Raw genomic sequence first — 14816 nt, 5'->3', positions numbered from 1 at the left:
CTGCAACCAAAAAAAAAAAATAGCTGGGCATTGTGGCAGGCACCTGTAGCCCCAGCTACTTTGGGAGGCAAGAGAATTGCTTAAGCCCAAGAGTTGCTGTGAGCTGTGATGATACAGCACTCTACCCAGGGTTATATAGCTTGAGGCTATCCCCCAAAATAAATAAATAAATAAATAAATAAATATAGCACTTTGTTCTGGCTGATAATCTCAGCACTTTGGGAAACTGAGGTGGGAGGACCACTTCAGGCCAGAAGTTGAAGACCAGCCTGGTAAACAGCAAGACCTGTCTCTACAAAAAATTTAAAAATTAACCAGGCATGGTGGTATATGCCTAAAATCCCAACTACTCTGGAGGCTGAGATGGGAGGAATGCTTGAGCCCAGGACTTTCAGGTTTTAGTGAGCTATAACTGCCACTATATTCCATCCTTGCTAACAGAGCCCCTATCTCAAAAAAATTATTAATCAAATAAACAAATGAATAAATGCTTTATCATTTCTAAAGCTACTTGTATCGTACGTTACATTTCTATATATGTGTTGGTCTCTTTCTGGACTCCATATTCTATTCCATTGTTCTATCGCTTTACCTTTGTATCTATAGCACAATATTATTATAGATTTTTAAGAAACCTTGCTATCTGGCAGAGCAAATCCCTCTACCTTGTGCTTCAAATTTACTTTTTCTATTATTGTCCTTCTCCACATAATTTTTTGAATCATACTGTCAAATTCTACAGAAAACTCAACTAAAATTTTTAATGCTATTAAAATTAATTTATACATTAACAAGAGGAAAACTGACATTGTCAAGACACAGTCTTCCTATATGTGAATAAGGGATATATTCTACTTTCAAAAACATAATTTTGTTGTTGTTGTTGTTTTTGAGACAGAGTCCCACTATGTCACCATCAGCAGAGTGCTATGGTGCCACATCTCACAGTAACCTCAAACTTTTGGACCTAAGCAATTCTTTTGCCTCAGCCTCCCAAGTAGCTGGGACCACAGGCGCCCGCCACAATGCCTGGCTACTTTTTTATTGTTGTTCTTGCAGTTGTCATTGTTGCTTAGGTGGCCTAGGCCAGGTTCAAACCCGCTACCCTTGGTTTATGTGGCTGGCACTGTAACCACTGTGTTACAGGCACCGAGCCTCCTATTAATTTTTAAATATTCTTTTTTTTTCTTTTTTTGAGACAATCTCACTTTGTTATCCTTGGTAGAGTGCCATGGGATCTTAGCTCACAGCAACCTCAAACTTCGGCTCTAAATGATCTTCTTGCCCTAGCCACCCAAGAAGCTGGGACTATGGGTGTCTAGCACAATGCCTGCTTGTTTTTTAGAGACAGAGTCTTACTCTTACTCAGGCTGGTCTCAAACAATATACCCATCTCTGCCTCCCAGAATTGTGGGATTACAGATGTGAGACACGCCTGGCCTTAAAAATGTTCTATTAAATATTTTTAGATTGCTTTCAAAGCTTTATTAGTGAATATTGCAATAATATAAAAATAAAATTTTAAAAAATTTATGAATAAAATATTTGTTCGAGGCTTGGTGCCTGTAGCTCAGTGGCTAGGGTGCCAGCTGCATATACCAGAGCTGGTGGGTTTGAATCCAGCCTGAGCCTGCCAATCAACAATGACAACTACAACCAAAAAATAGCTGGGCATTGTGGCAGGCGCCTGTAGTCCCAGCTACTTGGGAGGTTGAGGCAAGAGAATTGCTTAAGCCCAAGAGTTTGAGGTTACTGTGAGCTGTGATGCCATAGAACTTTATTGAGGGCAATATAGTGAGACTCTGTCTCTCAAAAAAAAAAAATTTTCAATTTCTAGAGTCTGTTACCTATCTAGTTGACTATGATACTGTCAGACTATTAATGCTGTTAATTTCTTATTTTTCTGAATCATGGTCCCTAATTTTTTAAAAATTCAGAATGTTTTATTTTATAGCATCTCTTCATCATATTAAAAAAAGAGTTCTTTTGTGTACATTACCAGTGGGTGATACTGACACAATTCACAAAATAATTTTATAAGTCTGAAAAAGCAAAAGTAGAATATAAATGTCTTAACACAGTAACTAAGAAAATGACATAAAGGCTATGTTAACCAGTTTGATGAAAATATTTCCAATTGTATATGAAAACACTAGACTGTATCCCATGATTGCATTACTGTACACAGCTATCATTTAATTTAAAAAAAAAAAGTCTGAAAAAGCTATTTGGGGCCAGGTGCAGTGACTCATGACTGTACCCAGCACTCTGGGAGGCCAAGGCGGGTGGTTTGTTTGAGTTCATGAGTTGGAGACCAGCCTATAAAAGAGAGAGGCCCCATTTCTACTAAAAAATAAAAACCTGAGGCAAGAGGACCACTTGATCCCAAGAGTTTGAGGTTGCTGTGAGCTATGATGCCATAGCACTCTACCAAGAGTGACAAAGTTAAGCTCTGTCTCAAAAAAATGATTAATTAATTAATTTAACTAAAAAGCTATTTAGCAGACTAGTGACAAGAACGTATCAGGGCTCGGCGCCTATAGCTCAACCAGCTAAGGCGCCAGCCACGTACACCTAAGGTGGCGGGTTCGAATCCAGCCCAGACCCGCCAAACAACAATGACGGCTGCAACCAAAAAATAGCCGGGTGTTGTGGCGGGCACCTGTGGTCCCAGCTACTTGGGAGGCGGAGGCAAGAGACTCGCTTGAGCCCAGGAGTTGGAGGTTGCTGTGAGCTGTAATGCCACGGCACTCTACCCAGGGGGATAGCTTGAGGCTCTGTCTCAAAAAAAAAAAAAAAGAATGTATCAGGAAGAAAAAAAAATACCTGGATTTAAAAAATTTGAATTCTATCTTCTACTAGATCGTTTAATACTTTTTTTTAAGACAGAGTTTCACTATGTCGCCTGTGGTAGAGTGTCATAGCATCACAGCTCACAGCAACCTCCAACTCTTGGACATAAGCGATTCTCTTGCCTCAGCCTCCTGAGTAGCTGGGACTACAGGTGCCCACCACAATGCCCCGCTGTTTTTTGTGGCAGTTTGGCCAGGGCTGGGTTCAAACCCACCACACTTGATATATGGGGCTGGCACCCACTGAGCCACAGGCACCACCCACCCAGCTATTTTTTTGTTGCAGTTGTCATTACTGTTTAGTTGGCTCGGGCTGGGTTCAAACTCGCCAATCCAGGCGTATGTGGCTGGTGCCCTTACCACTGAGCAACGGGTGCCAAGCTTAAAATATTTAATACTTAAAAACAGATCTATAAAAGGCATGATATAGTAATTTTAAGTTACATTTAATTAATTATAAGAGCTTTACTCAGCAACATTTAGCTTAGCTTTATTTTTGTCTCCAGATGCATAACTGCTTGGTCTATCAACACGCATTTCAGCATAATCCCTGAATAGGATAAAGTTGGGACAGACAGTGTGGGGCAAGTCTGGAGATAAATGCAAGAAGGACAAAGAGATACAGAGTATTGCCTCGCAGCTGCCCCGACTCTGTCCCTGCTCTACCTTGATAAAAGACAACAAGGAGACGCAGAATAAAGGAGTGCACCTACTGAGCTCTCTTCTCCAGTAGTATACAGTTTTATGGCACCTTAACCTTCTGCTATTTTTTTTTTAATTGTAGGAAGAATTAAGTCCACTCCATTTGAGGAAGCCTCTGTTGGTAGCAACAATTAAATTCAAAATGGGAAGGAGAAAAGAATTGGTAAGATTTATGTGGGGGAAAGATCAAAGACTGGGAACAAGTTTCAGCAGATGAAAAAGCATAGTAGGGATAACTTCACTTTTCTTAAAACGATTTTATTATAAAATAATACATAGATGTAGTAAAAAACGTAAAGTATATTTTTAAAATAATAAGGTTATACCTTTGGTATAGGCCCTGTAGGGGAAAAGGGTGTGAGGAAGGTAGAATGATTTTTACTTTTTATTTTATATTCCTGTATAATATTTGCACTTTTTACCATAAGCTATATTAGTTTTGTAACAATAACTTATTAAAGCCTAATTAAAGTTAAAAAGCAAACCATCAGGATTACAAAGTAGTTTCAAATCACTAAATTTATTTATTTAACTACCTATTCAAGTCGTAGAACTCTGGAGGCTGCCTGATCTTTGGACAGATACCCAACTCTAAAAAAGAATGTAATTCACATCCCTAGCATAGTACCTGGAACATTCTAAAATAAATACTCAAAAAATGTAAGTATTCTTTCTATTCAATCAAAATGCTATGCTATTTACTTTAGAAAATGTTTAAAAATTTTTAACTGATCTTTTTATCTTTACCATAACCCTGTATTAAAATAAAAACCAATGTTCATTCATGTGTTCATTCATGTGTACATCTTAAAGAGGAAGAAAATAGGGGCAAAAGTAAAGTCTTTAATATGGCCTCTTAAATGCATTAGCTTTCATCATGAATACATCAGTATTTCAGAAGGGAGTCCAATATCCATCATTCACAAGGCTCAGAGTCCACCTACCTGGTATGCCCTAAAGATTCCCGCCATATTGGCAGCATCACGACTGGTTTTACTGCACACTCCAAAATAGCTAAAGCCAATGCAAATTCTCTGGGTTTGCTACACATCTGTACTGCCTTGATCCAATTTGCCCTATTTTTAAGAGGAAAGAAAAGAAATTACTTTACTTGACTGATCTTAAAAGCACAATTACTGCAGTTTATGCTAACTGCACATTATAGCACATATGTTTCCAAGCTAAGCACGTAAAAATATACCACTATTCTAAGTTTTTACCTCATAGAATCACAGATTTTAAATACCAGAAGGAATTCTAGAGATCCAGAAATTCCTTCAACTCCTCAAATTTTCTACAAAGTTCTTGAACTCTGTCTGGACTCAACTTATATTCATGGACTTACTTCTCCCAATAGCTCACACATGTAATCCTAGAACTTTGTGAGGCTTGCTTGAGGACAGTTCACGGTCAGTCTGGCCAACATGGTGAAACCCCATCTCTAGAACAACTAAAGCCCAAGTGACAAAGCACATGTCTCTCTCTCTCTCTCTCTTTTTTTTTTTGGAGACTGAGTCTCACTTTGACGCCCTTGGTAGAGTACAGTGACGTCATAGCTCACAGCAACCTCAAATTCTTGGGCTCGAACGAACCTTTGCCTCAGCCTCCTCAGTAGCTAGGGCTATAGGCGTCTAGCACAAAGCCCTGCTATTTTAGAGATGGGATCTCACTCTTGCTCAGTCTGGTCTTAAACCTGTGAGCTCAAGCCATCTGCCTGCCTTGGTCTCCCAGAGTGCTAAAACTACAGGTGTGAGCTACCATGCCCAGCTTTTTACATGTCTCTTAAAAGAAAAAAAAAAAAGACTCTGCTTCTAGAAATCTTTCAAATGGCAGTGCTTGTTCAGTAATCAGAATACATTCATGCCTCTAACTTCCTCACTGTCTGCTGATCAAACTGACTTCATTCAACTCACTGATAATGTTTTAAAGTGTATAACTACAATTATCATTTTATAAATATTTATTATATTCACAACAATAAATGAATCTTAGTTTCCTTTACCTGTGTGAAGCCCAATTAGGATGCAGAAAGGATGAAGGGATGTTGTTTTCTAGCTGGGTGATCGTTAGTCTCAGAGTGGATATGGTAAGAACTTTGGACCCATGGACGGAACCATTCCATTTGAACTCTCCTGCCGGAGTCAAACAGAACTTATGTGCAAGATGCCTTCTCTTATCATGATCTTCTCTGTGCTGGTGCTTATTCAAAGCAAATGAATTAGTGGAATATTGATTGTGGTAGACGCGATACTTCCCTTCTTGACCTAATTTAAAATAATTGTTGATATTTCCTTTCATGACCACTTCCTTTTTGGTGCTCAACCGTGAAATTTCTCCTTGAGAGTTAACTACTAGTACCTGACCAAGAAAATAAAAAGACTTCATTATTCATGTCAAAGACTTAATTTTATATAATAATTATAATTAATCATTTCAAATAAATTGATACATTTTATGATGGAACATTTGTTAAAAGCTAAGGTAAAAGCTAAAGCTAATTGTTTCCAATTAGGAAACCAAGGTATGCCTATAAAAAGAAAACATTAATTAAGTACCTATTATATGTCAGATACTACTAACTACATTCATGTATCTCAAATATGCACGTGAAACTGTATGTATTAATCATTCACCTATCATAATTTCAAGTTGATAACATATACTTCAGGGACAGAGGAGGGCATCATGTGTACTAACCCTCCAAAAATATATTCCTAAAAATACCTTCTCTTCTGCTCCTTTTACCATCCCAGCTTTAAAAGTCCATGAATATGTTAAGACAGTGTTTTCATGCTCAGCGCCCGTAGCTCAGTGGCCAGGGCGCCAGCCACATACATGGGGGATGGTGGGTTCAAACTTGGTCTGGGCCTGCTAAACAACGATCACAACTACAACAAAAAATAGCCGGCGCTGAGGCGGGCACCTATAGTCCCAGCTACTTAGGAGACTGAGGCAAGAGAATCGCTTAAGCCCAAGAGCTTGAGGTTGCTGTGAGCTGTGACACCACTGCATTCTACCAAGGGTGATATAGTGAGACTGTCTCAAAAAAAAAAAAAAAAAAAGTTTTCAAACAGTTAATCCCAAGCCTTTAGTGAACTATGAAATAGTGAGTCTTATTCAGCTATTTAAAAAAATGAAATGTAATAAAACAGACTAGATTAGAAAAAAACATCAGAATACTTTCCACATAGTAAAGTAAAATGCTATTTTAGGAAGCTTTTGAATGTGTGTACTGGGTTGCTATGAAAAAATGTACGTATGAATGAGGGTGAGAGTCAAAAAGCAGTATGAGAGCTGGCTGTGGTAGCTCATGCCTGCAATCCTAGCATTCTGGGAGGCTAATGTGGGTGGATTGCTTGAAGTCATGAGTTCAAGACCAGCTTGAGCAAAAGTGAGATCCTGTCTCACTAAAAATAGAAAAATCAGCTGGGCAGTGCAGCAAGTACTTGTAGTCCCAAATACTTGGAAGCGTGAGGGAGGAGGATCATCTGAGTTTGGGGTTGCAGTGAGCTGTGATAATGCCTTTGCAACACCACCCAGGGGTACAGAGTGAGGCTTTGTCTAAAAAAAAGAAAACAAAACAAAACATGAAAGCCATTGATTAAAGGCAACTGCTATGATGCTTGGTACATGGTATTTTCTTGTGTATCTACCCTGCAAATAATCCCTAAATATGGGAGACACAGTTGTGCTTATTTTATCACCATACTGTGGGGGGGACAGAAATACTATATTATAGTTCTGGTTCTGTTCATGATCAGAGCTGGAATGCTGTGCTGTACTTTACACTAAACTCTGCTATCAAGGGGTAAGCCCCATCCTTTAGCTGCAGGTTTGTCTAGAGTGATCATAGCTAGACCTCAGCAGTAAATCACCTATAGCTGTTTATTAAGCTCATAGCAGCCGAGAAATGTTTTATCTCTTTAAAATTACAGACAATAAGACAGATCATGTAGTAAGAAAGTAAATCATCCATTTATAGTATTCTATGCACGGACTGAAACTTGACTCCATATGTATACTTAATATAACCTGACATTCCTATTCTTGTTATCCAATGCAGTTTCAGAGATGGAGAAAATACAATTGAACTCCTCTAGAAGGTCTACAAACTTCTAGTCTTTATTTTTAAGGTGTAGTAATTAAAATTATTTCACATTCCAGAGACTTTTGTTTTTAACAGAAGGAACACACCTCTTTGCCCTCTTTAAATAATTTATTTGCTTCATGGGCTGCAGCTGCCACCTGCTGGCTCTTAAGCTGACTAAGTTTGCTGTCTGGATTCCGCAATCTGGTGATAATGCGAGTTGAACCAGAAGCTCCTCTACCAGCTCCAGGAGACTCACACATCTCCCCATTAGACTTCTCTGATTTGAAATCACCTAATAGGAAAAAGCCATAAAGTAATTGGTAACAGTAAGTAAACAATTATAATAACAACATCTTATTTCTTTAAAACCATTCTGGTGTATATCTAAGACTGAGAAAGTGAAAATAAACAATGTCCTTGAATAGCAAAGCAAATGTCACTTAATTCTTAAGTCTTTTACTGGTACTGCAAGTCATCGATCATTTCACAGAAAATTTACACATGCTAGATTATCTGTTTCAAAGCTTACCTACTAGAACAGAAAAAGGGCTGCTACAAACTTACAAGTAACAAGCATAATTAACTCAAAATGCACACTAACAAAATGTCACTTTATATATTCAGTATAGATTTCTGTATAGAAAGGATATCATTAATTTTAGAAAGATTTTCATTGAAATTCTGTTTAAACACCTAATAGTTGTGAGCTTATAAACATAAATGCCAAGTGAATTTTCCCCTAGGGAATCTAGATAACTATTGGTGTGTGCTTATTAATGTAAAAATCAATAAATTAGTTTAACATAATAAAGATCTCTCAACATTTTAATAGCAACTTAACTTTTTAAAGTGACAGACTGAACTGCCCAGGAGCAATTTCTGCTTTATATTCCAATTCTAACTTTGGCTGAAAAATTCTAGACATTCTAAAATGACAGCATCACTGTTTAATTTTCACTGACCAGACAGTAAAATGAGATCCGAGTTTTCTTTTTTAAAGTTTAAAAAATTTAAGATACTGTGGCACTGGCAAATGACAGGACAATTTACTATATTATCATGCATTTTAAATAAGCAGAGGAAAGAGCGTTGGGAAAATTGACAATGCATTTTGTGAGGAAAAATTACAACAATTTTGTAGACACTTGTTAATTTTATCTATTCTGCTCTTTTTTCCTTTGGAGAGATGCTTTTCCTCAACATCTCAATCCTATGTTTCTGCCAGCAAATCAAGTATCCTGTCCCCTTTGGGGTAAGCATCAGGACTCAGCGTGGCCAAACAAGCACACCATTGGCTGGCCACAGTGATGGTCCCAGCGCTGGCTATGTGGATCAATCCCCTGAGCATCCTATTCCAATTTTTTGAATCTGGAGATAGAGAAAAAAATCTTTGCTTTTTTTTAATTAGTGAGCAGAAAGGGTATAAATTAGGCGTTGGCTACTTTTATTCCCAAAACACAGAGAAAGCTATCAATAACAGTAAACAATCAGGCCATCACAGACAAGAAAAAGAAAAAGAAAAGAAAAGAAAAATATGAAAGGGGGAAAACTGAGAAGACCATAATAAACTCATTTGATTCCCTGGATCCAGTTATGCCCTTGAGGCTATCACCAATTCTGGACTTCCTTATTGTAGGAGTTACTAAAATTCCCTTTTTATTCTAAGCAAGTTTGATGAATTTCTATCAAACCTAGTAAGTTCTAAATAATCTGACAGAGTATTTTAAGATTTTGACTCCAAGATATGGCACTGACTAAATCAAGATAGAGCAGCAGTATTGGATACTTTGCTGGCCTCAGCTCAACAGCTAGTTGTTCAGACTATCAATCTTCTCTTGGGCCTCAGTTCATGAGGTTTTATGCTAAGATGCTGAACTACGGTGGCTACTTCTCAGTACCATCTATGAAGTTCTATAATAAGGACTTCACAGACACTGTTTGGTCTAGGGTGGATTTCCTGAAAACAAAGACAACAGCAGTGTTTTATAAAGAAGCCCCTCATTCAAAGCCAATAAACCAGTACTGCTCAGACTCAATTCTCTGGGTCACTTGGTAACTTTAGAGCAAATTAGGGAAAGGAAAAGAAAATTCAACCCCAGGGACAAGACCCGAGGGAGCAGAGAAAGAGAATGAGGTTGAGAGTACAGGTCCCTCCTGAACACTCTCTGCTTAAAGGCTATATTTTCCATAAAGGAGTGAATCCCTATAATGTAGCCTGGTGGCAGAGTGTATATAGATCTACCTCGGCCTTTGTAGCTCATTGTTTAATGATGACAGGAGGCACAAGGCTAGACAAACTGGGAAACTAGAGGGGTTCAATTTCAGGGACCCTGATGCAAGTTATAAGCATTAGGTCCAGTTGGGTACCTAGGAATCTGCAAGGGTAATTTTTCTCTGAATTCTGTCAGAAAAAAATGTATTTAGGGTGTATGACCCTATAGCAGTCCCTAACAACTCATTACCAATAACAGCCAGCAGGACAAAGGCTGCAGAAACAGAGTGGTCTCTAATATCTCTAATAGAGGAGTCTTTGGCTAAGTGCCATGGCTTACATCTGTAATCCTAGCACTCTGGGAGGCCAAGGCAAGTGGATCATTTGAGCTCAGGAGTTTGAGCCCAGTCTGAGCAAGAGCAAAACCTTGTCTTTAATAAAAACAGAAAAATTAGAGCTGAGCACAGTGGCTCACACCTGTAATCCCAGCACTCTGGGAGGCCAAGGCAGGTGGATTACTTGAGCTCAGGAGTTTGAGACCAACCTGAACAAGAGAAAGGAGAGGAGAGGAGGAGGGAAAGGAGAAGGGAAAGAAGAAAGGAAGGGAAGGAAAGGAGGAGGGAAGGAGAAAGGGGAAAAGGAGAAGGAGGAAAGGAAGGGAAATTAGCCGGATTGTGGTGAGCACTGAGCACTGTAGTCCCAGCTACTCCACAGGGTGAGGCATGTGGGTTACTTGAACACAGGAGTTTGAGGTTGTTGTGAGCTAGGTTAATGCCACAGCACTCTAGCCTGGGCAACAAAATGAGACTCTGTATCCATTAATTAATGGATGAGTCTTCTCATATGCTTCTCACATTTCACTCACAGAAATCCTTGTGGCAAACCAATGGCATCTAGATTTATCAAAGAACATCCTCTACTACCAGAATGATGAGTATTACTTATAGGCAGTTAATTTGGCTCAAGAATTGTGACATCAAGATAAGCCACATCCAGACCTGTCAAAATTAATGAACAACACATAGAAATCCTAAATTTGGGTCTAGATACAGTTAAAATTACTGGATATAATCATGGGAAAGAGGTTTTTGGAAAAGTTTTCACTTGTGGGTGAGATCTTTGCATTATGTTAGTCAGAGGGAACTCTGAATTATATGTATGGGAAAAAATCTGAGTGTATACTCATGTGCTGGACTACCAAAGCATGAAATAGTGAATATTAACTGTGTTCTTACCTTTTCAGCACTCCTCTTTCCTTAGGAAAGCATTCCTATTCCATTCTAATCATATACTTTTGCTGGAGCCATCAATCAAAATACCTTGCCTGCCATGGCTACAGGGTTAGGAACAATATGAGGCCAGACAATGATCCTAGAAAACTTACTGTCTGACAAACTCATCCTAGAAAATGTGCTACATACCTCACTGCTGAATGTCACTACAGTCACCTTCAAAGTAATTCCTTTGAAGCCTAGTCCTCCCTTCAAAGCACTATTTCTAGGATGAGTTCACAAACTTAATTGTCAGACTACCTATAATGATAGCTCTGATGGCCACTCCAGGAAAAGATTTCTAAAATTGCTTTGAAGGGTGAAGCATTGGTGTCAAGACATAGCTTCCCAAGGTGACTGCAGGGATATTCAGCAACAAGGTATGTAGCGCTTTTTTTAGGACAAGTTTGTGAACTTAATTGTCTGACCTCGTATGATCCAACACAGAACACTCAAATTCCTTCCTCAAGAACTTTTGATTTGGAACAGGAATAGAGGCCTTCCTTGCCTTTGGGTCAGAGACCTTGGAAAGACAGGAATACAAATAGCTGGTGCCATATTGCTAGCCACTTGGAAAAGCCTATCTGTGTTTGAAGAGAATGAAGTTAACATATATACATTTCAAAAGGAGAAAGAAAAGAAGACAGAAAAAGTTTTGATACCTGGGGGTCCAGTTATGCCTGATGAGGCCTAGATTTGTCAATTATATGAATTAATTAAATTCTCTCTTCACACAAGCTAGTTTGAGTTGGTTTGGTCACTTGCAAATTAAAAGGTTCTAATTAAAACAATCTCCATCTAACACCATACAAAACACATACTTTAGACAGAGTAAAAACAAAGTTATAGGAATACTATGAGAAATTACTATAAAATATATGCATATTCTTGGGGTAAGGATAGTCTTTCTTAATAAGAGACAAATATTCAGAGAAACCCTAAGGAGAAACATCAACAAACTATATACAATGTAAAAATTTCTATATGACAGAGACTTAAAAATAAGCAATACTATGTAAATATATATGTGAAATTAAAGATTAATAGCCATAATAAATAAAGTATTTCTAAAACTCATTAAGAAAAAGCATCAAAACTCAATAGGAAAAAGGGAATAAAACATATGAATAACCAATTCACACAAAGTTCAACAAACACATGAAAAGAAACTCAACCACATTAGTTAGCAGGGATACGCAAATTTTAAATGAAACATTTACTTTTCACCATTGGCAAAAATGTAATAGGACGATGATGTTGAATTTAGGTGACAGAATGGAGAGACAGGTATGTAAAGTATTGGTATAAATCTCTTTAATTATACAAGTAAGGAGCAAACATTACCATTTTTTAAATGTACCTACCATTTGACCAGCAGTTCCGCTTAGTGTTTCTATATTGCCAGAAATATTTGCACAAGTACACAAAGATACATGTTGAGAATGTTAAAAAAAAAAAAACTATTTGTAATAATGAAAAAACTGCTAACAGCCTAAATGTCTATTAATAGAGAAAGAGTAAATAAATTATAGTTCATCCATATTGTGATGTATCATGCAGCAGTTAAAAAGAAGGAATTAATCTATAACATAAAGTGATTTCCCTACATGTATTACTAAGTGGAAAAAAAACCAAGATGGAAAATAATACATGCAGAATGATCCCATTTATGTAAAAAAAAAAAAAAAAAAAGACAAAATAAAAACAAACAAAAACATCCCCAAATCTTTGCAATCTTTATAAACAGTACATACATGGATAAACTACAGAGAGAAAGATCTAAAATGTAACACACCAAACTGTTGGTTGTTACTTTTGGAGAAGGGGTATGAAAAAGATCTATTTTTCCCCCACGTGCGTTTGTATTTTTTTAAATGGAAACAGTGAGTACAAGTGCTACCTGTGTATTTAAAAAAAAAAACAAAAAAAGAAAACCATAAAATCCAAATCTTCCCACCCCACCAAACTTTTATTTTAAAAAAATTAAAAACTAAAAATAAAAAAACAAAAACAAAAAAATGAAGCTCCCTTTAATGGATGAAGTGTATTCTTACCTATCTCTTCTTGAATAGAGACAGGTGTATGGGATTCTCTTTCTCCATTTTCAGGATCATCAGCTGCCTTAGCAGATTCACTCTGGGAAGAATTTAGTTCACTGCTGCTGTTACTGTTTTCCAGATTAGGCTGGATAGAGGTAGTAGTAGCACTAGTGTTACTGTTGTCACATGTCTTGTTAGGTTCTTCTAGAAAAATAGAATTATCTGATTTTTAAATTGGAAATCACATCAAAAATAAATGTCACAAAAGACATTTAATTGATTTAGGATTTCATTACAAAGCTGTATTTTAAAAAGAAAAGCGGTTCATGTATGGATAATGCAATGTATGAAAAAATATTGGTAAGCAATACCCTATAAGTTATTTACCAAGTCTCATAGTCTATTACCTCACTAACTGTTATCATCCTAGCCTGTAATACGAGGCAGACAATCTTTCAGATACCCCAAAGCCGAACAATAACAAAGTGATAGAACTATCTCAAAAAACTTATGATGTACCAGATATTGAATAAGTGGTTTTGCTGAGATAGTATCTCAAAATCTGAAGTTTATATTCTTACTTTTCAAAAGTACTCAAACAGTATCAGAAATAAAATTAAACAGGATTATTTATATCTAAAAGTTTTCTTCCTAAATTCTATGCCCCCAAATTAACTAGAAGGTTATGCCCAAATGTCCTCATTAACTTTTAAGGAAAATGTAATTGTATCACTAAGAGTATAGTTTCTAAAGGCATACTGAAATTAACACTACCATGAAAGAAAAGCCTAAGTCTTTTTATGGTAGTCCAGAAATTAATCTCCTCTCCATTCATTTTTGCCACTAATAAGTTACTCTTCATCTAAAGAAAAAGTGGTTATCAGCCTATCACAAAGACTATTTCTACTGTATAATGTTGGGTTTGAGGGAAAAAAAAAAACAACAACCTGATAGACATATGGGAAAATATATGAATAGTTACAAATAAATAAAAATGGTGTTTAAACATATGGAAATAAAAATATGCTCAATTCAAACCAAGGAAAAATGCAAAGTAAAACTATACCCAGAAACTACTACTCAGCTATCAGACTGGTAAAAGTCCAGGTCTCACAATAAGCCAAGGTAGAGAGGCAGACAGTTAACAGGCAGTCGCACACAATGCCATGGGAATACAAAACAATAAAGATAGACAAAAGGGAGTTGACAGGCTCTAGAAAACTCACATACGTACTTATTTAATATAACAAAACCCCAAGTCTAGCAATCCATCCCAAAATACTGAAGTACTTATCTGCAGAGCTATTTATTCAAACATTATTAATAATGGTAAAAGACCAGAAACAAAATTTCCATCAATAAAGCACTGGTTGAATAAAAGATGGTACATACAATGAAATGTCATGCACCACAGCAAGGGTTGAGGATAATCACTATGTTTACACACAAAAAGACATCCAAGATTAAATATTAGAAACAAGAGGCTCACAACAGTATAGTGCTGACATTCATGATACAGGGGAGGAATATATGAATTTATAGACAGATTTTGCTTTTATTTATTAAAAAAACACACAAAATACTGGAAGAGGCTCGGCGCCTGTGGCTCAAGCGGCTAGGGCACCAGCCACATACACCTAAGGTGGCGGG

At 37.1% G+C, this 14816-nt stretch overlaps 1 protein-coding gene across 8 annotated transcripts in view; it reads right to left on the bottom strand.

Annotated features, from left to right (window-relative positions):
- The window catches only part of BPTF (bromodomain PHD finger transcription factor), a 153550-nt gene that overhangs the window by 68827 nt on the left and 69907 nt on the right, over positions 1–14816 (bottom strand). For 6 of the 8 annotated variants that reach the window (XM_023510993.1, XM_012803136.1, XM_023510994.1 and 3 more), the window contains 4 exons: positions 13182–13370; positions 7749–7936; positions 5557–5912; positions 4499–4630 (listed from right to left, as the gene is read on the bottom strand). In XM_023510993.1, coding sequence (XP_023366761.1) covers positions 4499–4630; positions 5557–5912; positions 7749–7936; positions 13182–13370 — 865 coding nt within the window. The remainder of the gene's footprint in view (positions 1–4498; positions 4631–5556; positions 5913–7748; positions 7937–13181; positions 13371–14816) is intronic. The other 2 variants (XM_023510989.1, XM_023510991.1) reach the window with 1 other exon arrangement.

This window comes from Otolemur garnettii, unplaced genomic scaffold (assembly GCF_000181295.1).
Source record: "Otolemur garnettii isolate 467f Iridium unplaced genomic scaffold, OtoGar3 scaffold00018, whole genome shotgun sequence".
Lineage (NCBI taxonomy): Eukaryota > Metazoa > Chordata > Mammalia > Primates > Galagidae > Otolemur > Otolemur garnettii.
The sequence above is the reverse complement of the archived record's forward strand: the minus strand, read 5'-3'. Positions and strand labels throughout refer to the sequence as shown.